The sequence below is a fragment of the Erythrolamprus reginae genome, chromosome 3 (assembly GCF_031021105.1).
Source record: "Erythrolamprus reginae isolate rEryReg1 chromosome 3, rEryReg1.hap1, whole genome shotgun sequence".
Lineage (NCBI taxonomy): Eukaryota > Metazoa > Chordata > Lepidosauria > Squamata > Dipsadidae > Erythrolamprus > Erythrolamprus reginae.
This window is the reverse complement of record NC_091952.1, coordinates 6,943,939-6,970,713: the sequence shown is the minus strand read 5'-3', so window position 1 is coordinate 6,970,713 and position 26,775 is coordinate 6,943,939. Positions and strand designations below refer to the sequence as shown.

At 44.1% G+C, this 26,775-nt stretch overlaps 1 protein-coding gene across 1 annotated transcript in view; it reads left to right on the top strand.

Annotated features, from left to right (window-relative positions):
• Positions 1-26,775, top strand: part of ZNF512B (zinc finger protein 512B) — a 57,104-nt gene that overhangs the window by 3,649 nt on the left and 26,680 nt on the right. The window contains 8 exon segments of the mRNA XM_070748768.1: positions 10,947-11,072; positions 14,725-14,804; positions 15,391-15,519; positions 17,378-17,556; positions 19,618-19,780; positions 19,782-19,875; positions 24,366-24,437; positions 24,538-24,693. Of these exon segments, the coding sequence (XP_070604869.1) occupies positions 10,949-11,072; positions 14,725-14,804; positions 15,391-15,519; positions 17,378-17,556; positions 19,618-19,780; positions 19,782-19,875; positions 24,366-24,437; positions 24,538-24,693 (997 nt within the window). The 5' untranslated portion in view covers positions 10,947-10,948.

The window sequence follows — 26,775 nt, the reverse complement described above, 5'->3', positions numbered from 1 at the left end:
GTCCACCGGTACCAGTTTTGTATTGTCCGTTTTGTTGCATCCTTCCAGCCTAAAACTATTGCCGCCTGGGCATTTTCTATGGGGCATTTCTTTCATTTTTTCATTTATTTTCATTTATTTAGATTTGTATGCCGCCCCTCTCCGCAGACTCGGGGCGGCTCACAACAGAATAACAGAAGACAATTTCAGCAAATCTAAATTTCTACTAAAAACATTTTAAAAACCCCATTTTCTAAGCACACATACATACACACATACCATTCATAAATTGTATATGCCCGGGGGAGATGTCTCAGTTCCCCCATGCCTGACGACACAGGTGGGTCTTAAGGAGTTTACGAAAGGCAAGGAGAGTAGGGGCAGTTCTAATCTCCGGGGGGAGTTGGTTCCAGAGGGTCGGGGCCACCACAGAGAAGGCTCTTCCCCTGGCGCCCGCCAACCGACATTGTTTAGTTGACGGGACCCGGAGAAGGCCCACTCTGTGGGACCTAATCGGTCGCTGGGATTCGTGCGGCAGGAGGCGGTCTCGGAGATATTCTGGTCCAGTGCCATGAAGGGCTTTAAAGGTCATAACCAACACTTTGAATTGTGACCGGAAGTTGATCGGCAACCAATGCAGACTTCCTGATTGTAGAAAAGACCGCCTCATGAAATTGGTTGAAAGCTTCTTGATAGGGATTTTATTTATTTATTTATTGTATGCCGCCCCTCTCCGTAGACTCGGGGCGGCTAACAACAATAATAAAAACAGCATATGACAAATCTAATATTTAAAATAACTAAAAACCCTTATTAAAAACCAAACATAGACACAAACACACCATGCATAAATTGTATAGGCCTAGGGGGAAAGGAATATCTCAATTCCCCCATGCCTGACGACAGGGGTGAGTTTTAAGGAGCTTACGAAAGGCGAGGAGGGATCAATAGGTATCATAAGAGTCAGAAAGGACCTCGGGAGGTCATCTAGCCCAACCCTTCTCTGATGGAGAAGGACTCTGGTGGAGTCTGCCCTCAGCAGATTAGGTGACCTGAGGTCACTTTGAGGGCTGTGCTGACTTTTGATGTCCTCTGCTATACAGTTGGTCCTTGACTTATGACCACAATTGAACCCAAAATTTCAGTTGTTAAGCGAGACATTTGTTCAGGGAGCTTTGCCCCGTTTTATGATCTTTCTTGTGCCACGTTTGTTAAGTGAATCACGGCAGTTGTTAAGTGAGTAGCACAATTATGAAGTGAATCTGACCTTCTCCATTGAAATAGGCTAAAGTTAAACCAAGTTTGTTGTATTCATGATGTAATAGAATACAATAGAATTCTTTATTGGCCAAGTTTGATTGCACACACAAGGAATTTGTCTTTGGTGCAAATGCTCTCACTGTACATAAAAGAAAAAGATACATCTGTCAAGAATCATGAAGTAAAAACACTTAATGATTGTCATAAAGGTCAAATAAGCAATGAGGAAACAGTCAATATTAATAAAAAATCTTAAGGATACAAGCCACAAGTTACAGTCATACAGTCATAAGTGGGAGGAGATGGGTGATAGGGACAATGGGAACAAACTAGTGCCTGCATTCACACAACATGGGTTCAGCTTATCAAGTGAGAGTCTAGCAGAGATATTTGAACGGCATGTTAAGTTCCGTGTTAATTTTGGTTAGATTTTTGCCTGGCTTTTGATAACCTGACTTGTTTAGTTAGGTGGTGTTGTGGTTAGCTCTGGCCCAGCTCCTGCCCCAAGGACTGTGGATGTGGGGGAGACATCCACATGCTGCAGGCCTGTTTTGCCCCCCCCCCGGTGGAATCTGCTGATGAAGGCTCCTCTGACCAAGAAGACATGAGTGACAGGGAGGAGGAGAGGGTGGCAGACAGCTCAGAAGGAGATCAATTATCCAGCTCCTCCTTGGATTCAGAACAAGAGTTAATGATACAGCCACACATGCGGAGAGCGATGCATAGGCAACAACAACTGAGAGATTATTATCAAAGAAAATGAGGCCACCTGTGGTTGGGTGGGGCTGTGGTAATTAGTGAGGCTGCTATAAAGAGCAGCCTGTGGGTTTGGCCATTGTGGAGGATTATCTGATCGTTGTGTTTTGTGACTGCTTTACTGACTTTGACCTTTTGTGTGCTGATTTTTCCCGCCTAAACCAGAGCAAAGTGTGTTTCACTTTGTGGAAGAAGAAGGACTGTGAATTGCCTCACAGCTGCAAGCTAAGTATCACAGAACTGATAAGGGACTTGTACAAATTACCAGTTTGTTTGGAGACCAGTGCTCTTTGCTATACCAAACGAGGGCTTAAGTTAAGTGAATTTTCATTATAAAAAACATTGTTTTGAATTTTCAAACGTGTGTGTGTCTGAAATTTGTACCTGTGAATTTTTGGGAGGAGTCTACCCGAGAGCCCAACAGAACAGGTGGAGGGTTGCGTCTGTTGTGTGAATTCGAGAAGTTTTGACACCAAGCACAGCTGGAATACAGTGCGGATGGCTGGATAAAATATGATTTAATTAACTACGGAAAAACAATAGGTAAATCCAAAATAGAAGTAATCCTCAACTTACAACACAGTTCATTGAGTAATCGAGACAACACTGAAACAAGTGACTTATGACTTTTTTGGACACTTGGCCACTGATTCATATTTATTATGTTCAGGCTCCTGAGGTTATGTGTTAACAGTGGCCGTGGTTTCCTTAACAACTCCAGCCAGAAAGGGCGCAAAATGGTACAAAAATCACTTAACGACAGAAATTTGGGGCTCAATTGTGGTTGTAAGTCAAGGACTAACTGTATAGCAGGGGGAATCAAAAGACAGCATAGCCGCCGATGTGACCTCAGGTGACCCAATCTGCCCAGGGCAGACTTCAGCGGTGGGTTGTCCCCGGTTTGGCCTGGTTCTAAGAACTGGTAGCACCAGAGGCGGGAAGCTCCCCCCACCAATCCAGGATGGTTCTGCGCATGTTCAGAAGCTTCTGCGCATACGCAGTAGTGTGGCGCGCAAAAGGGTTTTAGAACCCACTACTGGCAGACTCCACCAGAACATTCCAAAAAAAGTATTGGACTATATGATCTCCAAGGTCCCTTTCAACTGTCTCGCTTAAATGTTGGACTCGATTTGTAGGTCATAAGTCAAGGACTACCTGTCCTTTTATGGTTTAATTTTCCTGCATTTTCGTCCTTCTAGGAATCGGTGGACGGCAGTAGATCCTTGTGTTGCTTTCCAATTTCCCAGTTGTTTTAATTCCCAAGTGAATTAAAAAGGAAATCCAGTGGTACCTCTACCTACGAACGCCTCTACTTATAAACTTTTCTAGATAAGAACCGGGTGTTCAAGATTTTTTAGCCTCTTCTCAAGAACCATTTTCCACTTACAAACCCGAGCCTCCAAAACTGTAACCGGAAAAGGCAGAGAGAAGCTTCTGTGGGGGCCTCTCTAGGAATCTCCTGGGAGGAAACAGGGCCAGAAAGGGCAGGGAGAAGTCTCCATGGGGCCTCTCTAGGAATCTCCTGGGAGGAAACAGGGCCTCCACCCTCCCTGTGGTTTCCCCAATTTCCCCCCAACTTTTCTATTTAAGAACATGGTCAAGGAACAAATTAATTTTTATTATTATTTTATTAGATTTGTATGCCGCCCCTCTCCGAAGACTCGGGGCTGCTCACAACAATAATAAAAAACAATATTATAGCGAAATAAATCTAATATTTAAAAAGAAGCATATAAAACCCTATCATATTTAAAAACCAAACAACACATACATACCAAACATAAAATATAAAGAGCCTGGGGGGAAGGTGTCTCAACTCCCCCATGCCTGGCGGTATAGATGGGTCTTGAGACGAGGGTGGGGGCAGTTCTAATCTCCAGGGGGAGTTGATTCCAGAGGGCCGGGGCCACCACAGAGAAGGCTCTTCCCATGGGGCCTGCCAAACAACATTGTTTAGCCGACGGGACCCAGAGAAGGCCAACTCTGTGGGACCTTATCGGTTGCTGGGATTCGTGCGGTAGCAGGCGGTTCCGGAGGTACTCTGGTCCAATGCCATGTAGTTCGTAGTTAAGTTCGTAAGTAGAGGTACCACTGTATATTATTCTAGGTTGATCATTCCTGCAGTTTGCTGGGGGATCTGTCCAGGAATCCTTTGCATAGGCCTATCTCTGGACTGAAGATCACTGTGAGGAGCGAGGAGGCCATTGCTAAAGTTACGGCCTTTGGGAAAAAGACCATTTGGGTACCATTTAGCATCCTTTAAAACAGTGATGGTTGGTGCTGTTTGCATTTGCCCTTAATGCCGGGTGGCAGATGGAGAATAGCGGCGTCTTTTAATCCTTTGCAATAGCAACCTGCAGGTTGACTTTGCCTTGCTGGAATTGATCCTGGTTTTCAACCTGATCCTTTTCAAAATGTTTGCTGCAAAATGGATCCGAGAGGCAGCCTGCTTCTCTGTAGTTTTCGACTTACGATCGGTTCAGTGAAGGGCTGCAAATTTTTTTATACCACGATGTGGCCGTGGCTTATTTTGTGGGTGTGGTTTGACAATCACGTGACTGGGAGGTGGCTTAAAGGTCATGTGACTGGTTTAAAGGTGACCAACTTGACGTCACTCACGTCAAGGATTTGGGTTAGGGTGCCTGGCCTCTCCTTGCCTCAAAGAGATACAATTTACTTCTCTATTTACTATTACTGAACATCCAAAATATACTATTTAGTTCTATGTATATGTGTCATATTGGTACATACATATTACACACAGGCACACAAAAATATACATTATATACTATCTAAACTGTATGTGTATGTACACACACACATATAGCTCTTCTAAAATTATACACAATCAACCTCATTTACCGCGATAGGAAAAACATTCCTAGAGAAGGATTTAGGGGTCGTGATCTCTGACAGTCTCAAAATGGGTGAACAGTGCAGTCAGGTGGCAGGGAAACCAAGTAGAATGCTTGGCTGCATAGCCAGAGGTATAACAAGCAGGAAGAGGGAGATTGTGATCCCACTGTATAGAGCGCTGGTGAGACCACATTTGGAATACAGTGTCCAGTTCTGGAGACCTCACCTACCGGAGATCGTGAGTTCTGATTCTGCTTTAGACTTAAAAGGCGACTGAATTACTTTGAGCCAATTACCAGGAGACTGTGAGTTCTAGTCCCACTTTAGCCATGAAAAGCTCTTTAAAGCCCTTCATGGCATTGGACCAGAATACCTCCGGAACCGCCTTCTACCGCACGAATCCCAGCGGCCGATAAGGTCCCACAGAGTTGGCCTTCTCCGGGTCCCGTCGACCAAACAATGTCGTTTGGTGGGCCCCAGGGGAAGAGCCTTCTCTGTGGCGGCCCCGGCCCTCTGGAATCAACTCCCCCCGGAGATTAGAATGGCCCCCACCCTCCTTGTCTTTCGCAAGTTACTCAAGACCCACCTATATCGCCAGGCATGGGGGAATTAAGACATCTCCCCCAGACTTTCTTATATTTTATGTTTGGTATGTATGTGTTGTATGGTTTTTAAATTGTTGGGGTTTTTTAATATAATTTTATTATTAGATTTGTTGCATTGTTATACTGTTTTTATTATTGTTGTGAGCCACCCCAAGTCTTCGGAGAGGGGCGGCATACAAATCTATTGAATTGAATTGAAAGCTAGTTAGATTCACCCGGAGGCTGTGAATTCTAGTCTCGCCTTAGGCACGAAAGCCAGATGGATGACTTTGGGTCAATTACCCGGAGAGAGGTCAGTTTATCTGGGCCAGTCACTCTCCCTTAACCCAAGCCACCTCACAGAAATGTTGTGGTGGTGAAAGCAGGAGGCGAGTTATATATGTTGGATACCTTCGCTCTCTTGAGTCACTTATAAAAATAATAAAAAGTGGGATTTAAAAAGAATCTTTAAAAAATAACCAAATAATACTACTTACTTTCTCCTTCCTGACTTCCTGGTTTTTTGTGGTTTTTTTAAGAATAGTAATGCTTGCAACAGCAAGATGAGGGAAAAGTGTGTGTTTTCGCTTAATCCTCCTCCCTTAATCCTGGTTCTGTGGGCGTAGCGAATAAAGCTTTCGGGTTTCAAGGTGGGAGAAGTTTGCTGTAGAGAAATTAACAAAACTGAGCATTCCTTGCGCAGAAAGGGAAATGTAAATATGTCGGTCAGTGCTGCAGTGAGGGGAATACAACGGTAAAAATATAGGACAGGGGTACCTAATCTTGGCAACTTTAAGACTCGTGGAATTCAACTCCTTCTTTCCTTCCTTCCTTCCTTCCGTCCTCCCTCCCTCCCTTTTTTTCCTACCTCCTTCCCTTATTCCTTCCCTTCCTTCCTTTGCTCCTTTCTCCCCTCCTTCATCCTTTTCCCTTCATCATTCCCTCCCTGTCTTCCTTTCTTCCTACCTTTCTTCCCTTTCCCTTCTTTCTTTTTTCCCTCCTTCCTTTTTCCTTCTTTCCTTCCTTCCATCCATCCATCCTCCCTCCCTTTCTTCTTTTTTCCCTACTTCCTTCCCTTATTCCTGCCCTTCCTTCTCCCCTTCTTCATCCTTTTCCCTTCCTCCATCCTTCCCTCCCTGTCTTCCTTTCCTCCTTCCTTTCTTCCCTTCTTCCTTCTTCCTTTTTTTCCTCCTCCCTTTTTGCTTCCTTCCTTCCCGTAGCCTCCCTTCCACCCTCCCTCCCTTCTTTTCACTTCCTTGCTTCCTTCCCTCCCTCCTGTGAAACTAGCTAATTTGCACATCCATTATTTGTTCCAGCCAGTTACCAATTTGATCGGTGAAGCCGAGAAAATGGGTTAAAGCCAAGCAGTCAGATTTTCTGGATTTGTGTGAATGGAACTCATGTGAAATAAGGCTAAAGAAGAACGCTTAAGATTCTGTTATTTACTCTGGAAGCCTTAGTATGTGCTTCACTTCAGAAACTCCGTTGATTTACACGCGGTTACCATCTCGTGTTACATTGACCATACTGAACAATTTGCTAAGTTAATAAAAAGCCCGATGAAATGTGCCAAAACTAAGGCAACGTATAAAGACTGACTGCATAGCAACAGGAATAGGTAGGAAGTAGGAGTGGAGCAGTGGCAATTCTGCACTATTTTATGCATTATTATATGTATATATGTATATATATATATATATATGACGGTCTTGGTATATTCGGGTTTCTTCCCGTGTAGGATTTGGAAATTTCTGGCGACGTTTCGATGAAGTCCCACTCATCATCTTCAGGCTGGTGTTTCTGTCCTTGTTCTAAGGCGAACACTTAGAACAAGCAAGGACAGAAACACCAGCCTGAAGATGATGAGTGGGACCTCATCGAAACGTCGCCAGAAATTTCCAAATCCTACACGGGAAGAAACCCGAATATACCAAGACCGTCGTACCTGTACCCGTGAAAATTTACGAAAACGTATATATATATGTATATATATGTCACATGTTTTTGGTGAATTTGAAAATTAAAGGAGACTAGGATAGATCTATTTCGATCTTATTTTGGCCTCATCAGCTAGCCATACCTTCACTGGGACTTGGATTTGCAACCTTGGCCTTGTAAGGCAGAGAATTAAGCTCAACATCACACATGTCGGGAGCGTTTGTGGTAGCCTGGGCACCCTGCCAGCAAAAATGAGCTCCCGAGCTCCATTTTTGGCCGCAAAGGCCTCCTGCAACTCTCTGCCAGCAAACACTGAGCCCCAGAGGGCCACGAACAACGTCCATTTTCGCTGGTAGAGGCACCGGAGGGTCGGTCCCACAAGCCAGATCTAAGCGCCCCATGGGCTGAATGTGGCCCGTGGTCCTTCCTCAATTTTGACACCCCAGGCCGAGAATCTAGATTTTTTTTTTCAGCTGGGGGGAAAAAAAAGTAGAAAATGGCCAATTTCTCCAGCCTCTGAGTTTGCAGGGAGACCAGATTTGCAGTCACTTAGCGGTTAGTTAATAAGGTTGAGCCGATGGCTGGCTCTTTGCCAGTGAACCGATTAGGCCAAATTACCTTGGAAGCCTGGCTGAATTTGGAAATAGGAAGAGAGAGCACTCTGGACAGCCAATGTGGGTTTTACAGGTAAGTCCTCAACTTGCGACCAAACATTTATTTTTATTTATTTATTTAATTCGATTTATAGGCCGCTCTTCTCCTTGTAGACTCAGGTCGGCTCACAATGATAAAAAAATAAATATAGTAAATTGATTTCTGACAGTCTCAAAATGGGTGAACAGTGCAGTCAGGCGGTAGGGAAAGCAAGTAGGATGCTTGGCTGCATAGCTTGAGGTATAACAAGCAGCAAGAGGGAGATTGTGATCCCGCTGTATAGAGCGCTGGTGAGACCACATTTGGAATACTGTGTTCAGTACTGGAGACCTCACCTACAAAAAGAGATTGATAAAATTGAACGGGTCCAAAGACGGTGGAAGGTCTTTAAGCATAAAACGTATCAGGAAAGACTTCATGAACTCAATCTGTATAGTCTGGAGGACAGAAGGGAAAAGGGGGACATCATCGAAACATTGAAATATGTGAAAGGGTTAAATAAGGTTCAGGAGGGAAGTGTTTTTAATAGGGAAGTGAACACAAGATCAAGGGGACACAATTTGAGGTTAGTTGGGGGAAAGACCAGAAGCAACTTGAGAAAATATTATTTTACTGAAAGAGGAGTAGATGCTTGGAACAAACTTCCAGCAGAGGTGGTTGGTAATTCCACAGGAACTGAATTTAAACATGCCTGGGATAAACATATATCCATCCTAAGATAAAATACAGGAAATAGTATAAGGGCAGACTAGATGGACAATGAGGTCTTTTTCTCCCGTCAATCTTCTATGTTTCTAAATAAATACAATCAAAACATTAGAAAATATATTAAATCAACTATTAAAACAATCAATCATACCTCTTTCATACAAATGGCTGGTGCGAGTCTTGCAGTCCCCGGGCCTGCCATCATAGGTGTGTTTTTAATGCCTTTCGAAAGGCAAGGAGACTGGATCTCCAGGGGAGTTGGTTCCAGAGGGTTGAGGCCACAACAGAGAAGGCTCTCCCCCTTGGACCAACCAGTCGGCATTGTTTGGCCGACAGGACCCTGAGGAGGCTGACTCTGTGGAACCATATTAAAAAATATCCTCTATTTTCCTTATCCTTTATCCTTAAATTGAGGACTTGAGAGAATTATCATTGCTTTCTTACTTGCGACAATCTTTGTTGTGGTTGTTTTTACCCCTAGTGGGTTTTTTTTTTAAAGTATTTGATATTTTGATCTTTTAAACAAGGGCTGAGCTATCAGAGGTCATTCCAGGTCAGCTTATACCAGATGTATTTCTCTGTGATCCCTTTTTTTTTTGAGGGCTTAATATTTTGTGCACAACTGGACTGGCTAATTTATTGCTCAATGTTCAACTTTGAAAAATGAGTCAATTCCAAAACCGGGTTAAGAATATTTTGCAAACACAGTTAATGTTTGTTTCTTGGGTGGCAAAATGCTATTCCTTTGTAGGGCATTCTCCGTAGTAAAGGATTTAGAATTGAATATTAATAAAAGAGGATATTTATAGGTCAGGGTTGAAGTGACGGGTTGTAGCTGCTGATGCAGTTCTACATCAAATGGGGCAAAATTCACTTAGCAACTGTCTCTGTTAGCGACGGCATTTCAAGTTCAATTGTGATTGAAAGTTGAGAGCGCCCTATATTTTGTAGGCTTTGTAATTTTAATGCACAGTTTCCACTTTAATGCACAGTTTCCACCTTATTCTCAATCTTAGCATCTTTAAGATGGCTGGACTTCAACTCCCAGAATTACCCATGCTGACTGAGGAATTCTGGGAGTTGAAGTCCATGCATTGTAAAGGTTGCTAAACTCTTCTTCAAAAGGATGCATGGCCTACTAAGACCTTATCCTCTAAGCAGGGGTCTCCGACCTTGGTAACTTTTAAGTCTGAAGGACGTCAACTCGCAGAATTCCCTCAGACAACTTTTGCATGTTTGTTTTGATTGGATTGTTTAATGGGTTTTACAATGGGGTTTTACTGTTTTTAGCATTTAATATTTGACTTTTTGTACTATTGTATTGTATTACTCCGGGACTGCCTTCTGCCGCACGCATCCCAGCGACCATTTGGGTCTCACAGAGTTGGCCTTCTCTGGGTCCCGTCGACTAAACAATGTTGTCTGGCGGGACTCAGGGAAAGAGCCTTCTCTGTGGCAGCCCCGACCCTCTGGAACCAGTTCCCCCCAGAGATTAGGATTGCCCCCACCCTCCTTGCCTTTCGCAAACTCCTTAAAACCCAGCTCTGCCATCAGGCATGGGGGAATTGAGACATCTCCCCCAGGCCTATATAGTTTATGCATGGTATGTTTGTGTGTATGTCTTGCTTTTTAAATAAGGGGTTTTTAGTTACTTTTAAATATTACATTTGTTATTGTACATTGTTTTTATTATTGCTGTGAGTCTACGGAGAGGGGCGGCATACAAATCTAATTAATAATAATAATAATAATAATAATAATAATAATAATAATAATAATAAAAAATAATAATTGTATTGTTGTAAGCTGCCCTGAGCCCCACAGGATTGGGCAGCATAGAAGTACAGTAAATTAAATTAAATTAAATTAAAGTTTACGAATATTGGAGACTCCTGGTCTAAGGCACAAGCATTTCTCTTGGTTGGGTTTTCAAATGTTCAAGATGCCACTTTAGAGAGGGCAACTTTGGGAGACCTGTACCTTCATTCCTGGCTTGACCAAAGCTGGTTGGTCATTAAGAGACACCTAATTTTGGACTAAGACCGGGCGTGGCTCCATCCAGTCGGGTTGTTCTGAAGTTCTGAAAAAAGCAGAAGTGGGTTATAGTCCAGGTCTTCGACCTCCATCCCAGAAGTTTAAAAAAAAACAACCAAACGCAGTTGTGTGAATGTCCAGGTTCTTGAGTTGATGCTCTTCCTTTCTTTTTTCCAGCCATGGCAGACCACTATACCTACAGAGTTGGAAAGAAGGCCGCAGGGTCCAGCAGGACCAGCACGGAGAGAGAAAGCAGAAAGGCGGAACTGAAGGTCCACCCAGCTTTTGAACAGTCTAACCTGGGTAGGCATTGGAATTTCCAAGTGGGGTCAAGGGAGGTCAGTTCTTGCATCCACCAAAGAGCCAAGAGCCCTGCCCTGGAGTCGAAGATGGGGAGAGACCCTGGGCCATAGAATCAACAAGAGCCGGACACGATAATAGAATAGAATAAAATAACAGAATCCCAGCGGCCGATAAGGTCCCACAGAGTTGGCCTTCTCCGGGTCCCGTCAACTAAACAATGTCGTCTGGCGGACCCCAGGGGAAGAGCCTTCTCTGTGGCGGCCCCGGCCCTCTGGAATAAACTCCCCCCCGGAGATCAGAACTGCCCCCACCCTCCTTGTCTTTCATAAATTGCTTAAGACCCACCTATATCGCCAGGCATGGGGGAATTGAGACATCTCCCCCAGGCTTATATAGTTTTATGTATGGGGTGCTTATGTTGTATGGTTTTTAAATGATGGGTTTTTAGATGCTTTCTTTTAAATATTAGATTTGTTACACTGTCACATTGTTGTTATTATTGTTGTGAGCTGCCTCGAGTCTGCGGAGAGGGGCGGCATACAAATCTAATAATAATAATAATAATAATAATAATTATTATTATTATTATTATTATTATTATTATTATTATTATTATTATTAGACCTTCAAGGTCTTCTAGTCCAACCCCCTTCTCAGGCAGTAAACCCGATAACAATATGAGCCAGGGTGGCGCAGCAGGTAGAGTGCTGTACTGCAGGCCACTGAAGCTGACTACTAGATCTGCAAGTCAGCGGTTCAGATCTCATCGTCGGCCCAAGGTTGACTCAGCCTTCCATCCTTCCGAAGCGGGTAAAATGAGGACCCGGATTGTGGGGGCAATAGGCTGGCTCTGTTAAAAAGTGCTATTGCTAACATGTTGTAAGTAGCCCTGAGTCTAAGGAGAAGGGCGGCATAAAAATTGAATGAATGAATGAATGAATAAATAAATAAATAAATAAATAAATAAATCCTTACATGGCATGGGAGCAGATTACTTATGGGATTGCCTCCTGCCGCATGAATCCCAGCAACCGGTGTGGTCCCACAGAGTCGGCCTTCTACAGGTCCCATCAACTAGACAATGTCACTTGGCGGGGCCTAAGGGCAGAGCCTTCACTGCAGGGGCCCCAGGCCTCTGGAATCAGCTTCCCCCCCCCTGGAGATTCGTACTGCCCCCACCCTCCTCGCCTTTCAAAAGAGTATAAAGACTCACCTCTGCCACCAAGCTTGGAGTTATTAGATTCTGCCCCCTGGCCAATGAATGTATAATGAGTTTCTTTGAATGGATATGTGTGAATTTTAATAGGTTTTTTAGCTTTTAAATGTAACTTTTTAAATGTAACTTTTAATCTAGTGTTAACTGTATCTCGATGTATACTACCTTTTTTATATGTTGTAAGCCACCCCAAGTCCTAGATTAGATTAGATTAGATTTATTGGATTTATATGCCGCCCCTCTCCGCAGACTCGGGGCGGCTCACAACAATGGTAACCAATACCATTTTTTATTGTTGTTAGCCACCCCGAGTCTTCGGAGAGGGGCGGCATACAAATCTAATAAATACAAATACAAATACAATACATAGTAACAAATCTAATATTTAGCAATCTAAATTACAGTTTTAGGCTAAAAAATCTAAAAGAAACCCCAATACAGTATATAAAAAACAAGCACACAGTTGAATCATACACAGAAACTACATGGGCAAGGGGGAGATGTTTCAGTTCCCCCATGCCTGATGGCAAAGGTGGGTTTTAAGGAGTTTACGAAAGGCAAGGAGTGTGGGGGCAATCCTAATCTCTGGGGGGAGCTGGTTCCAGAGGATCGGAGCCACCACAGAGAAGGCTCTTCCCCTGGGTCCCGCCAGACGACATTGTTTAGTCGACGGGACCCGGAGAAGGCCAACTCTGTGGGACCTAACCGTTCGCTGGGATTCATGCGGCAGAAGGTGCTCCTGGAGATATTCTGGTCCGATGTCATGTCGGGCTAATTGTTATTGCTATTGTTAATGTTAATAACATTATTATTAATAATATCTGGACCGGGACTGATTGCTCACAGTCACTCATGCCCTCATCACCTCGAGATTCGACTACTGTAACGCTCTCTACATGGGGCTACCTTTGAAAAGTGTTCGGAAACTTCAGATCGTGCAGAATGCAGCTGCGAGAGCAGTCATGGGCCTACCTAGGTATGCCCATGTTTCACCAACACTCCGCAGTCTGCATTGGCTGCCGATCAATTTCCGGTCACAATTCAAAGTGTTGGTTATGACCTTTAAAGCCCTTCATGGCATCGGACCAGAATATCTCCGAGACCGCCTTCTGCCGCACGAATCCCAGCGACCGATTAGGTCCCACAGAGTGGGCCTTCTCCGGGTCCCGTCAACTAAACAATGTCGGTTGGCGGGCCCCAGGGGAAGAGCCTTCTCTGTGGCGGCCCCGGCCCTCTGGAACCAACTCCCCCCCGGAGATTAGAACTGCCCCTACTCTCCCTGCCTTCCGTAAAGCTCTCAAAACCCACCTTTGTCGTCAGGCGTGGGGGAACTGAAACACCTCCCCCGGCCACGTACAATTTATGTATGGTATGTTTGTGTGTGTGCTTGTTAATATAGTGGGGTTCTTTTTAAAACTATTTTAAATACTTAAATTTATTGAATTTATTTGGATTCGTACGATTGTTTATATTTTTTGTTGTGAGCCGCCCCGAGTTTGCGGAGAGGGGCGGCATACAAATCTAAATAATAAATAAATAAAATAAAAAATTATTATTATTATTATTATTTCAGAAAAAAGATTGTCCAATCTCTTTTTTTACGTCTCTAGTATTGGAGCACCCACGACTAATGCCAAGCTTAGAAAGTAAACAATTCTCTTCTGTTGGAAGCAAGAGAAGAAAATGGATAGGTAGCCTTTTCAGGCATTGTTTAATATAATTTGATTTGAGGTAGAATTTTTTTTAAAAAAAAATTACATACCAGAATTTGCTAATTTGCAAATTGCAGTGTAGGTTGGCAGCTGTCAGCACAACACGGACAATAGAGCCTCCAGATTCAGTGGCACTCTCCTCCTCCTCCTCCTCCTCTTCTCCTCCTCCTCCTCCTCTTCTCCTCCTCCTCCTCCTCTTCTCCTCCTCCTCCTCCTCTTCTCCTCCTCCTCCTCCTCTTCTCCTCCTCCTCCTCCTCCTCCTCTTTATCCTCCTCCTTCACCTCTTCTCCTTCTCCCCTCCTCCTCCTCTTTATCCTCCTCCTTCACCTCTTCTCCTCCTCCTCCCCCTCTTCTCCTCCTCCTCCTCTTCTCCTCCTCCTCCTCCTCTTCTCCTCCTCCTCCTCCCCCTCTTCTCCTCCTCCTCCTCCTCTTCTCCTCCTCCTCCTCTTCTCCTCCTCCTCCTCCTCTTCTCCTCCTCCTCCTCCTCCCTCTTCTCCCTCTCCCCTCCTCCTCCTCTTTATCCTCCTCCTTCACCTCCTCCTCCTCCAAGCCAGGGATTTCTTCTGGAACTTCAAGGCCATGTCGTCTTCTCCAGCCACATCCTGCTGTAATGCCAATGACATTGTAGTCATCACGTCTACATTCGACCACCAGATTAAACCCCTCTTGCAGTGAAAGCGACGTTGATTTAAATGCCTGTGTCATTTTTCCCCCTTTTCTCTAGGAAACGCAATGAATGACAAAACAGAAAGCAAACGGAAAGGAAGGCCCAAGACTGAAAACCAGGCCTTAAAAGATATTCCCGTAAGATTTTAATTATATTTTCTGTCTTTTCTGGCAACCGGTGGGGAAGAACAGCCTTGAATTGCTGAGCATTCCCTTCAACGGGAGTTGGGGAGTTTTGTTTCTTTGGAACATAGGGCTCAAAGGGACCCAGGAGGTCTTCTAGTCCAACCCTCTGCTTCAGGCAGGAGTCTTTATACCACCCCAGTCAAATGGTTTTGGAATCTTTTCTTACAACCTCCAGACACAAAAACAGGTTGGGTGACTTTGGGTTAAAATGTTATTGTTTCTAGTTGTCTTGGTGTGCAGTACTCTGTATCGACGTTGAAACAGTTTGTGTCCAGGATGCGAGGGGTCAGTAAATATTAAATCAGTTCGGAAGCGATGTAGTTGTAAATTATCTAGCTGTAGTATTTAAAGTCTGGAGGAGTAAGGTAGTTTGTTTTGAGAGGAGGAGTGAAGGACTCTTCTTGTGAAGAACTAAACTTCTTAGTTTGTGTAACTATCCCTGCAAGAGTCTCTCTTCCCTGGTTGCCTCCTCATTTTGAATTTGTGAACTTTTTTGTCTCTCTTTCCCCCCCTCATTTTATGGACTTTCTCCTCTCAGCTGTCTCTGATGAATCAATGGAAGGATGAATTTAAGGCCCACTCCAGGGTGAAGTGTCCCAACTCGGGCTGCTGGCTGGAATTCCCAAGCATCTATGGCCTGAAATACCACTTCCAGCGGTGTCAGGGGGTAAGAAAGTCAGTCCTGATGTCCTCATTTAGTGACCACCTTTATTTGCAACTCTGTAGTCCTTGATTTGCGACTACAATTGGGACCAGTCTTTCTCTTGTTACTGAGACACACAACCTTAGACACTTGGAGATGGGTGGACTTCAACTCCCTGAAGTCACCAGCCAGCCGTGCCGAGATTAGCTAGCAGGCCAAAGCCACTGACCCTTCATTTATTGATTGATTTTTTGATTTGATTTGATTTGATTTAATTTGATTTGATTTGTGTGCCGCCCCTCTCCATGGACTCTGGGCAGCTAACAACAGTGATAAAAACACTGACCCTTCTTTTGGCCTTTTCTGATCCATCTAGGCTCGCATTTTTCACTCTTGGCCACTTTAAGCCTTGTGGACTTCAACTCCCAGAGTTCCCCAGTCAGCAACTGCTGGCTGGGAGTTGAAGACCATCTCTCTTCTAGTTGCCCCTGTTGAGAAAAACTGGTGTAGACATTGCTGAGTGGGGAATTCTGGGATTTGAAGTCCACAGAGGTTAAAGTTGCCAAAATTGAAAAGCACTGGTCTAAACTGAGCAAAAAAAGGCCAGCGAAAGGGTCAGTAGCTTTGGCAACTGCTAGCTAATCTTAGCATTACCACTAGATTTTTAAAAATTCATCTGTTTAACTATGCTGTATGATCTCATCCTCAGGTAAGGTAGAATACTATGAGTGTCTCAGAACTATTTAATTTTTACGCAAGGGGTTTATTTATGTATACTGCTGTTAGCCGCCCCGAGTCTGCGGAGAGGGGCGGCATACAAATCCAATAAATACAATACAATATATTTATTATTTGTACTGTATTTATATGCCGCCCACTCCAAAAAGGACTCAGGGTGGGTAACAATAGTCATAAATACAGAAACAACAAAATACATATAAATCAAATAAATAAATAGCTTGCGTAACCATTGGAGCTTGCAGATTATGCTTAGTAAAATTCATACTATTAACCAAATAGGATTATGACTATTGGACAGCAGAACCAATCTGTGTTTTGTCTAGAACAGATTTCCCCAACCCAAAACCTCGCAGGGAAGCTAATGTAGAAGATGGGTGTTTTCTTTTCTTTTTATTATTTTATTTTATTATTTTATATTATTATTTCATTATTATTTCATTTATTTTATTATTTTACTTTATTTTATATTATTATTTTATTTTATTTCATATTTTATTAACTGCCCATTTTTCTCAGAGAAGTTTGTTTTGTTTTTATTATTTTATTTTATTTTATTTTATAATTTTATATTATTATTTCATTATTATTTTATTTTATTATTTTACTTTATTTTATATTATTATTTTATTTCATATTTTATTAACGGCCCATTTTTCTCAGAGAAGTTTGTTTTGTTTTTATTATTTTATTTTATTTTTTACTGTTTTATTTTTTATTATTTTTATTTTATTATTTTATTGCTTTATTTTATTTTATTATCATTTTATTTTATTATTTTATTTCATATTTTCTTAACTGCCCATTTCTCTCAGGGAGAGACTGTGGGCAGTATACAATGCAATTCATAAATCTAACATTAAAATCAGGATTAATTCAAGACGGGAAAGTTTTAAAATTATGAAAATAACTTTGCAAAATATCAAAAGGTGACACATTCCAAGATTGGGGGTGGGGGGACATTAACAGTTATTAATGGGTGTGGCAGAGGGGTGTGGCCAGCCCCATGGATGTCTGGGCCTCTTATGTTTCTCACACAAGCCATGTTTTGGCCCCTTTGTGGAAACCAGTGTATTGCATTTTTTCTCCTTCTTTTGCTCTTATTTCCATTACCTTTTTCTCCCGTTTTCTCTTTTCCTTCCAGGGCGCCGTTGTCGAGAAACGCACCTTCCCCTGCTTGTATTGCGAAGCCGTCTTCACATCAAAAACTCAGCTGGAGAAGCATTGCCTCTGGAACCATTTGGACAGCCCGTTGCTGGCATCCAGCCCCCCAGCGGAAAACAAAGTACAGAAGGCAACCAGCAAGGGGGCAGGAAAGAAAAGGTAGGGGTCTGGGCCTCTGGAGCAAGAGGAGACACTAGGACAGTGATGGCGAACCTGTGGCACGGGTGCTACAGGCGGCAAACAGAACCATACCATATCAGCTGCGAGAGCAATCATGGGCTTTCCCAGATATTGATTTATTGATTGATTGATTTTTTAAAAAAATTTATTTATTTTTTTATGCTGCCCTTCTCCTTAGACTCAGGGCGGCTTACAACATGTTAGCAACAGCACTTTTTAACAGAGCCAGCATATTGCCTCCATAATCTGGGTCCTCATTTTACCCACCTCGGAAGGATGGAAGGCTGAGTCAACCTTGAGCCGGTGGTGAGATTTGAACCGCTGACCTTCAGATCTACAGTCAGCTTCAGTGGCCTGCAGTACAGCACTCTACCTGCTGCGCCACCCCTGCTCTTATATGATATGCCCATGTCACACCAACAGTCCGCAGTCTGCATTGGTTGCCAATCAGTTTCCGGTCACAATTCAAAGTGTTGGTTATGACCTCTAAAGCCCTTCATGGCATCGGACCAGAATATCTCTGGGACCGCCTTCTGCCGCACGAATCCCAGCGACCGATTAGGTTCCACAGAGTTGGCCTTCTTCGGGTCCCGCCAACTAAGCAATGTCGTCTGGCGGGACCCAGCGGAAGAGCCTTCTCTGTGGTGGCTCCGACCCTCTGGAATCAACTCCCCCCGGAGATCAGGACTACCCCCACCCTCCTTGCCTTTCGCAAACTCCTTAAAACGTACCTCTGTCGTCAGGCATGGAGAAATTGATTTCCCCGGGCCGCTCCGTTTTATGCATGGTTTGTCTGAGATGTATGACTGTTTTATATTAAGGTTTTTTAATTATTTTTAAAAACTATTGGATTTGTACTGTGTTCTGTTGTTGTGAGCCGCTCCGAGTCTCCGGAGAGGGGCGGCATACAAATGTGATAAATTATAATAATAATAATAATATCTGTGGGCACATGAACCGTTACTCTAGCTCAGCTCTAATGTGCATGTGTATGCCGGCCAGCTGATTCTTGGCTCACACAGAGGCCCTGGGGGGTGTTTTTGGCTTCCAGAGAGGCTCCGGGAGGATGGGGGAGGGCATTTTTACCCTCCCCCCAGATCCAGGGAAGCCTTCGGAGCCTGGGGAGGGTGAAACACTAGCCTGCGGGGCCCACCAGAAGTTGGGAAACAGGATGATAGACTGGTCTCGCCAGAAAAACACTTAATCTTCCCCTTGGTACAGCCCACAAACCTGTGGCCTAGAGGTTAATGGGTGAGCAGTTTGGCCGGGCGGTAGGAAAAGCAAGTAGGATGCTTGGCTGCATAGCTAGAGGTATAACAAGCAGGAAGAGAGAGATTGTGATCCCCTTATATAGAGCGCTGGTGAGACCCCATTGGGAATAATACTGTGCTCAGTTCTGGAAACACACCAGAATTCACACCAGAAGTTATGCTTCTTGGAATCTGGAAAAAACAATACCCCCAAAAAACGCTTTCTCTCATGACGCATATAATTACTGCGGTAAGAATCTCAATCGCACAGATGTGGAAAAAAGAACGGACCCCATCCGAAAATCTAACCATAGAAAAAATCTACAAATTGGCGGAAATGGACAAATGCAATTAAAGGAAGAAAAAACAAGGATACCAAAGAGACATGGCAAAAATGGCATGAATGGATCCGTAATAAAAACCAAACATGACAATACAAAGTATCAGTGTACGCGCAAAAATAAAAATCAAATATAGAAATACAAAAATACATACACTAATGAAACAAATATCTCTTTTCAATTCAATTCAATTCAATTTATTAGATTTGTATGCCGCCCCTCTCCAAATTACTACTCTTTATAAAAGCAAAAGTATTTATGCATGTTTCGTGTATGTGAATGTATATAGGTTAGTATAACGTTAAGTATAAGAAATGGCAATATAAGATGTAATAGAAAAGGAGTATGGCTTGTTCTACAATGTATATGTGATGTACTGTATATTCTTTTTTTTCTTTTTTAAAATCAATAAAATTTACTTTTAAAAAAAATTGTGACTTTTGCCCTAGAGCTGCCGAACGCGCCATGTCCCCCACCCTTCACCCCAAACAATCGAAGGTGGAGAAGGCGGTCGCCTTGCAGCACCCCGAGAACGGAGAGCACGTGGCCGTGAGCCAAGGCATCAGAGTTTTGAAGACGGCCGCGGCTGGAGGTGGGGAAAGGGCTGCCACGCCCCTCAGCCAGACGCCAGGCACGCCGCGGCTCCAAACATCATGGAAGCAGGCAGGCTTTGAAGCAGGAGGAAGACCCCGAAAGGATGAAGCACAGTAAGATTAGATCAGCGTTTCTCAAACTTTGGGGGAGCGGAGTCCTCCGGGTTTAAAATGGGAAAGTTGTGCGGTGTTTGGCTTGCCTGCGTTGTATTTGGGTGCAAGCAGGGAGGGGAGGGAATGGAACACCAGTAGTGCCCAGGTTCGCCTCGTGCACCAGTTGCGGCCCTATTTGGACCGGGTGTCACTGCTCACAGTCACTCATGCCCTCATCACCTCGAGGTTCGACTACTGTAACGCTCTCTACATGGGGCCACCTTTGAAAAGTGTTCAGAAACTTCAGATCGTGCAGAATGCAGCTGCGAGAGCAGTCATGGGCTTCCCTAGGTATGCCCATGTTACACCAACACTCTGCAGTCTGCATTGGTTGCCGATCAATTTCCGGTCACAATTCAAAGTGTTGGTTATGACCTTTAAAGCCCTTCATGCCATCGGACCAGAATATCTCCAAGACCGCCTTCTGCTGCACGAATCCCAGCGACTGATTAGGTCCCACAGAGTGGGCCTTCTCCGGGTCCCGTCAACTAAACAATGTTGGTTGGTGGGCCCCAGGGGAAGAGCCTTCTCAGTGGTGGCCCCGACTCTCTGGAACCAGCTCCCCCCAGAGATTAGAACTGCCCCTACCCTCCTTGCCTTTTGTAAACTCCTCAAAATCTCACACACGCATCCCCTCGTGAGGTTTTGATTCCTGCGCATGCGCAGAAGCAAGAACACAATGGGACGTGCGCAGTCACACTCACAAGATAAACGAAGTTGCACCCGCAGCGCACCGGTAATGGCGGTAATAGGAATCTGCCCAGAATGGAACAAACTGATTGGTCAACATTCTTGCATAACGCCTGACTTTAGCTAAAGCCATTAGAAGTAGTCCTCTACTTACAATTTGTTCAGTGTTGGTTATCTTGTGTGTGTGTGCACGTGCGTGCGTGTGTCCCAGTGTGTTTTTGCTTCTGCGCATGCAGGTGCATGCACGGAAGGAAACCTTTGCCCAGAGAAAATAAATGCTCCCTCCCTTCGCTTTCCTTTCTCTGGGCGCTTGGAGAGGGAATAAACCACTTCGCTGTGGTGACTCCCTCGTACTGCCTTCCCATACAGACTCAAACTCAACCCGGATAAGACGGAGTGGCTGTGGATTCTGCCTCCCAAGGACAATTCCATCTGTCCGTCCATACCCTGGGGGGGGGGGAATACTGACCCCCTCAGAGAGGGTCCGCAACTTGGGCATCCTCCCTCGATCCACAGCTCGATCCACAGCTCACATTAGAAAACCATCTCTCAGCTGTGGCGAGGGGGGCGTTTGCCAGGTTCGCCTGGTGCACCAGTCTGCGGCCCTATCTGGACCGGGACTCATTGCTCACAGTCACTCATGCCCTCATCACCTCGAGGTTCGACTACTGTAATGCTCTCTACATGGGGCTACCTTTGAAAAGTGTTCGGAAACTTCAGATCGTGCAGAATGCAGCTGCGAGAGCAGTCATGGGCTTACCCAGGTATGCCCATGTTTCACCATCACTCCGAGACCGCCTTCTGCCGCACGAATCCCAGCGACCCGATTAGGTCCCACAGAGTGGGCCTCCTCCGGGTCCCGTCAACTAAACAATGTCGGTTGGCGGGCCCCAGGGGGAGAGCCTTCTCTGTGGCGGTACCGACTCTCTGGAACCAACTCCCCCCGGAGATCAGAACTGCCCCTACTCTTCCTGCGTTCCGTAAACTCCTCAAAACCCACCTTTGCCGTCAGGCATGGGGAAACTAAACATCTCCCCCTGGGCACGTTTAATTTATACATGGTATGCCTGTGTGTGTGCCTGTTAGTATATGGGTTTTTTAAAAAAATCTTTAAATATTTTAATTAATTGAATTATTTATGATTTGTTTTACACTTGTTGTGAGCCGCCCCGAGTCTTCGGAGAGGGGCGGCATACAAATCCAAATAATAAATAAATAAAATAAATACACCCAGCGCAAGTTTGCCTCCTGGAGCGTCTGGGTGCGGGCAGGCAAAAGGCCAGATCAACTCGGCTTCAGCCAAACTGAGGAGTCACCCCAGTGAAGGAAAGGCGATAGCTACAAAGCGAGGGAGCGAGAGGAGAGGGGAGCCCTTCAGCATGGGAAGGAACAGGAAGCAGGTAGCAGCAGCAGCCGCCTTTCAGTCAAAGGAGAGGGAGGTTCCCCCCTGTCACTTGCCTGGGTTTCTCTCTTGGGTGCAGTGTATGGGAGGCAGCCTCCTGCTGTGTGTATGGGAGGGGCGTGTTCCTCCTCACAGCCTCAGAGTCCCTCTTTTTTTTTTAGCCTTAAAGTTTTGAATTTTTTTGATTCCCCTCACCTCACCTTCTTCCTTCAGCAGCGACTGTCCTCCTCCTCTTCTTCCTCCTCCTCCTCCCACCCAAATTACGAGCTTTTATTTCTTTCCTATTGGATTTGCACACATTATTTGCTTTTACATTGATTCCTATGGGAAAATTTCTTCTACTTACAAACTTTTCTACTTAAGAACCTGGTCACGGAACAAATTAAGTTCTTAAGTAGAGGTACTATTGTATCTTCCTTATTCTTAAGCCCATTCTTGAAATTATCCTGCCTGGATCACCAGCATTTGGAAGTTCTACCTCTAAGCATTGTGGAAAGACGAGACATTCTCTCTCATGTTGTTATTTTCTAAAGCCAAGCTTCTAGTCCTTATGTTCATGAAAACAAATTTGGAACCTGTATGGATAGTGACTAGCGAAACCTCAGAAGCTCAAGAAGACTAAGGAGAAATTTTTGAGCTGGGGGTGAAGTAGTGGTTATGGATTCCATTTAATTATTTTATTTATTGATTTGGCAAATTTCTACACAGATGTGATCCAGAGACTTAACAGCCCAAGGAAACTCAGAATTAGAATTGAACAAAATATCCTCTGTCCTGGTGCTTCTTGACCTCTCAGCGGCTTTCGATACCATCGACCATGGTATCCTTCTGCACCGGCTGGAGGGGTTGGGGGTGGGAGGCACTGTTCTCCAGTGGTTCTACTCCTACCTCTCCGGTCGGTCGCAGTCGGTGTTAGTGGGGGGTCAGAGGTCGACTCCGAGGTCTCTCCCTTGTGGGGTGCCTCAGGGGTCGGTCCTCTACCCCCTGCTATTTAATATCTACATGAAACCGCTGGGTGAGATCCTCCAAGGGCATGGGGTGAGGTATCATCAGTACGCTGATGATACCCAGCTTTACATCTCCACCCCATGTCCAGTCAATGAAGCAGTGGAAGTGATGTGCCGGTGTCTGGAGGCTGTTGGGGCCTGGATGGGTGTCAACAGACTCAAACTCAACCCGGATAAGACGGAGTGGCTGTGGGTTTTGCCTCCCAAGGACAATCCCATCTGTCCGTCCATCACCCTGGGGGGGGGAATTATTGACCCCCTCGGAGAGGGTCTGCAACTTTGGCGTCCTCCTTGATCCACAGCTCACATTAGAGAACCATCTTTCAGCTGTGGCGAGGGGGGCGTTTGCCCAGGTTCGCCTGGTGCACCAGTTGCGGCCCTATTTGGACCGGGACTCATTGCTCACAGTCACTCATGCCCCTCACCTCGAGGTTCGACCTCTGTAATGCTCTCTACATGGGGCTACCTTTGAAAAGTGTTCGGAAACTTCAGATCGTGCAGAATGCAGCTGCGAGAGCAGTCATGGGCTTACCTAGGTATGCCCATGTTTCACCAACACTCTGCAGTCTGCATTGGCTGCCGATCAATTTCCGGTCACAATTCAAAGTGTTGGTTATGACATTTAAAGCCCTTCATGGCACTGGACCAGGATATCTCCGAGACCGCCTTCTGCCGCACGAATCCCAGCGACCGATTAGGTCCCATAGAGTGGGCCTTCTCCGGGTCCCGTCAACTAAACAATGTCGGTTGGCGGGCCCCAGGGGAAGAGCCTTCTCTGTGGCGGCCCCGACTCTCTGGAACCAGCTCCACCCAGAGATTAGAACTGCCCCTACTCTCCCTGCCTTTTGTAAACGCCTTAAAACCCACCTTTGTCGTCAGGCATGGGGGAACTGAATCACCTCCCCCGGGCATGTACAATTTATGCATGGTATGTTTGTGTGTATGTTTGTTTAGTAAATGGGGTTTTTTAAATATTTTAAATTATATTTAGATTTGTCATGAATTGTTGTATCCTGCTGTGAGCCGCCCCGAGTCTGCGGAGAGGGGCGGCATACAAATCTAAATAATAAATAAATAAAAAATAAATAAATTTGTCACTATAAAAAGAGTAGAACCACAAAAAACTACAAAGAGTAAAAATAGAAAACGGAGAGAACGATAAAAATCAGGAGAAGTCTAATTGGATTTATTGAACCTAATAATTAGATTGAATCCTGGTTATTTCCTTCTCTCTTTTCAAGGCCATTAGTTGAGGAATAAGATATGCAAAACCAAGTGTTAGTGCAGAAGGGCGACTCAACACCCAGGGGTTTGACCAAAGTTTTATTTCTGTTTTCTCCTTTTTGAGTTAGGAAGGAAACAGAAAACGCCTAAGAAGTTTACTGGAGAACAGCCATCCATCTCAGGAACCTTTGGATTAAAAGGTGAAATGAAACATTTTTCCATTTTCGTTTCCTCTCTCGTAATCCAGTAATAACTCAACAACGTGGGAATGTTCCAAAATTAATCTCTGCTTTTCGACAGGGCTGGCGAAAGCAGAAGACAAGGCTAAGGCGCATCGCGCGAAGAAGTTGGAAGCTTCCTTCCTCAGCAGTAACCCCGAAGATCATAGGAAAAAGCTTTTGGGATCCAATGCGAGAAAAGAGGCCACCGCCTTAGCAACAGCTCCTTCAGCGCCAGGTAAGGTTGAGCAAGCTGCTCTCTTTGAAGCAATTCCCTTGTTTCTCTAAGTCATTTTTTCCCCTTCAAACGTGACCCCTTTAAGATAGGTGGACTTCAACTCCCAGAATTCCCCAGCTGGCCATGCCGAAGTTGAAGTCCACTCATCTTAAAGGGGCCAAGTTTTGAAAAACACTGTTTTAGGTTACAAACTGGTTTTTTTTAAAAAAAAACTTTATTAAATATGTACATTAAAAAGAGAAAACAGAACAACAATACAACATTTGATATGTACATATAACGCACAACAAAAAATAAAGCATCATGCTTTATACATGGATTATTTGATATCACAGCTTAGTATTAACACCTGCTAAATGGCAGTGTAATTGTTTTGCAGCTCGTTCATTTATAATAATATTTTCCCTTTATTGGTTATTACACATATATACATCTTGTTAATTTTCCTATTAATATGTCCATTTTTTTTGTTTCATTTTCTCAATGGTATAATAGTGCCTTATATTAATAATATTTCTTCTTAATATCAATTTGATTTTTCTCTCTAAATTTAATATAGAAACATAGAAACATAGAAGACTGACGGCAGAAAAAGACCTCATGGTCCATCTAGACTGTATTTTATCTTACAATGGATATATGTTTATCTCAGGCATGTTTAAATTCAGTTACTGTGGATTTACCAACCACGTCTGCTGGAAGTTTGTTCCAAGGATCTACTACTCTTTCAGTAAAACAATATTTTCTCATGTTGCCTTTGATCATTCCCCCGACTAACTTCAGATTGTGTCCCCTTGTTCTTGTGTTCACTTTCCTATTAAAAACACTTCCCTCCTGAACCTTATTTAACCCTTTAACATATTTAAATGTTTCGATTTTAAATAATTTAATTGTTATGCCCATTTTTCTTTTCTTTTCTTTTGTTGCAAACTGTTTGATTGGTTTCCCCCCAGTAGCTTTTTGTGGCTCGTGAGCACATTAAGCTGGATGTTGAGACTCTTAAAAAAGTGCAGAGAAGAGTGACAAAGATGATTAGGGGACTAGAGGCTGAAACATATGAAGAACGGTTGCAAGAACTGGGCATGGCTAGTTTAATGAAAAGAAGAACCAGGAGAGACATGATAGCAGTGATCCAATATCTCAGGGGTTGACAGAAAGAAGAGAGAGTCAAGCTATTCTCCAAAGAACCTGAGGGTAGAACAAGAAGCAATGGGTGGAAACTAAACAAGGGGAGAAGGAACTTAGAACTAAGGAGAAATTTCCTGACAGAACAATTAATCAGTGGAACAGAAGTTGCCTCCAGAAGTTATGAATGCTCCAACACTGGAAGTTTTAAAGAAGATGTTGGATAACTTTTGTCTGAAGTAGTGTTAGGGTCTCCTGTCTAAGGAGGGGGTTGGACTAGAAGACCTTCAAGGTCCCTTCCAACTCTGGTATTATTATTGTTATAAGCTTCGTTCTTACCCAGGTTAATCCCCAAATCTGTCTGTCTGTCTGTCTGTCTCTCTCTCTCTCTCTCTCTCTCTCTTATTTTATTTTATTTTATTTTATTTTTTCAATTTTTATGCCAGCCTTCTCCTTAGACTCAGGGCGGCTTACAGCATGTTAGCAATAGCACTTTTTAACAGAGCCAGCATATTGCCCCCACAATCCGGGTCCTCATTTGACCCACTTCGGAAGGATGGAAGGCTGAGTCAACCTTGAGCCGGTGATGCGATTTGAACTGCTGACCTGCAGATCTACAGTCAGCTTCAGTGGCCTGCAGTACAGCACTGTACCTGCTGCGCCACCCCGGCTCTTATTATTCGGCCTTTTTTTTGGCCATTTTTTCTGTCATTAGGCTTAAAGGGACCCTCCTGAAGCCTGTGGACAATGAAAAACAGCCCAACGGGCCAACCGGAAGTTCATTTCCAAACTTCCAGTTGGTTTGTTTTTCGCCATTCCAAGGCTTTTTAAAAAGTCCGTTGTGAGGCCTATCTATCTATCTATCTATCTATCTATCTATCTATCTATCTATCTATCATCTATCTATCTATCATCTGTCTGTCTGTCTGTCTGTCTATCTAATCTATCTATCATCTA